The following is a 729-nucleotide window of genomic DNA, read 5'->3' as shown; positions in this document are numbered from 1 at the left end:
GGGGAAGAGATCAACCAAAGGACTTGTATGCATGCATATAAGCCAAACCAATGGACATGGACAACAGGGGGAGGAGAGCATGAGTTGGGGGGGGGGAGGATGGGAGTTAATGGAGGGGATAAGGACACATTTGTAATACCTTAACTAATAAAGAATTAAAAAAAATTTAGCCTAAATGAGTATAAAACAGAGTGAGATCAATAAACCCAACCCTACCCCTTCTGGGTAAGCAAGTCCTCTCCATACTAACCGGCCCTTGCTGCGATGATTCCTTGGCCTCTCTGTACTTCCTGCTTGCTCGCCTGTGTCCTTCAGGGACCCGATGAGGGCTGCAGCGGCCAGGCCCAGGCCCAGGCCTACTGACAAACCAGGTAAATAGCAGACTGCCATGCGGAGTGCCATCATGCCGCCCGCCATCATGCTGCCCGCCACGACCGCTTCGTTGACCTGCAGCACAAGAGACGGGCGTCACACTCCTTGTCAGGGGCCTGGCCACAGACACACCCACCAAGAATCTTCACTCAGGAGAGACCCGGGTCCCTCCAACGGAACCACAGAAGGAGCGGGTGTTTGCAGGGCAACAGGCCACCAGGAGAGCGGAGAAGAGGCGGGGAGAGAACGGGACGGGGAAGGAGCTGTGGGTGTGAGGGAGACAGCGGCCCCGTAGGTGCTGAAAGGCTCAGAGAGCCGCAGGGGGTGCCGGGGGAAGGACACAGGCAGTGCCCAGAG

The 729-nt window shown here is 56.7% G+C and overlaps 1 protein-coding gene across 1 annotated transcript in view; it reads right to left on the bottom strand.

The window, feature by feature from the left end:
- Positions 1-729, bottom strand: part of LOC102753616 (HRAS-like suppressor 3) — a gene marked incomplete at its 5' end in the record, with an annotated part of 11,847 nt that overhangs the window by 7,132 nt on the left and 3,986 nt on the right. Inside the window, one exon of the mRNA XM_006752570.2 lies at positions 251-447. Within this exon, the coding sequence (XP_006752633.2) occupies positions 251-447 (197 nt within the window). The remainder of the gene's footprint in view (positions 1-250; positions 448-729) is intronic.

Source organism: Myotis davidii, unplaced genomic scaffold (genome assembly GCF_000327345.1).
Source record: "Myotis davidii unplaced genomic scaffold, ASM32734v1 scaffold6010, whole genome shotgun sequence".
Classification (NCBI taxonomy): Eukaryota; Metazoa; Chordata; class Mammalia; order Chiroptera; family Vespertilionidae; genus Myotis; species Myotis davidii.
Note: the sequence above shows the minus strand (reverse complement) of the source record. Positions and strands in the feature narration are given on the sequence as shown.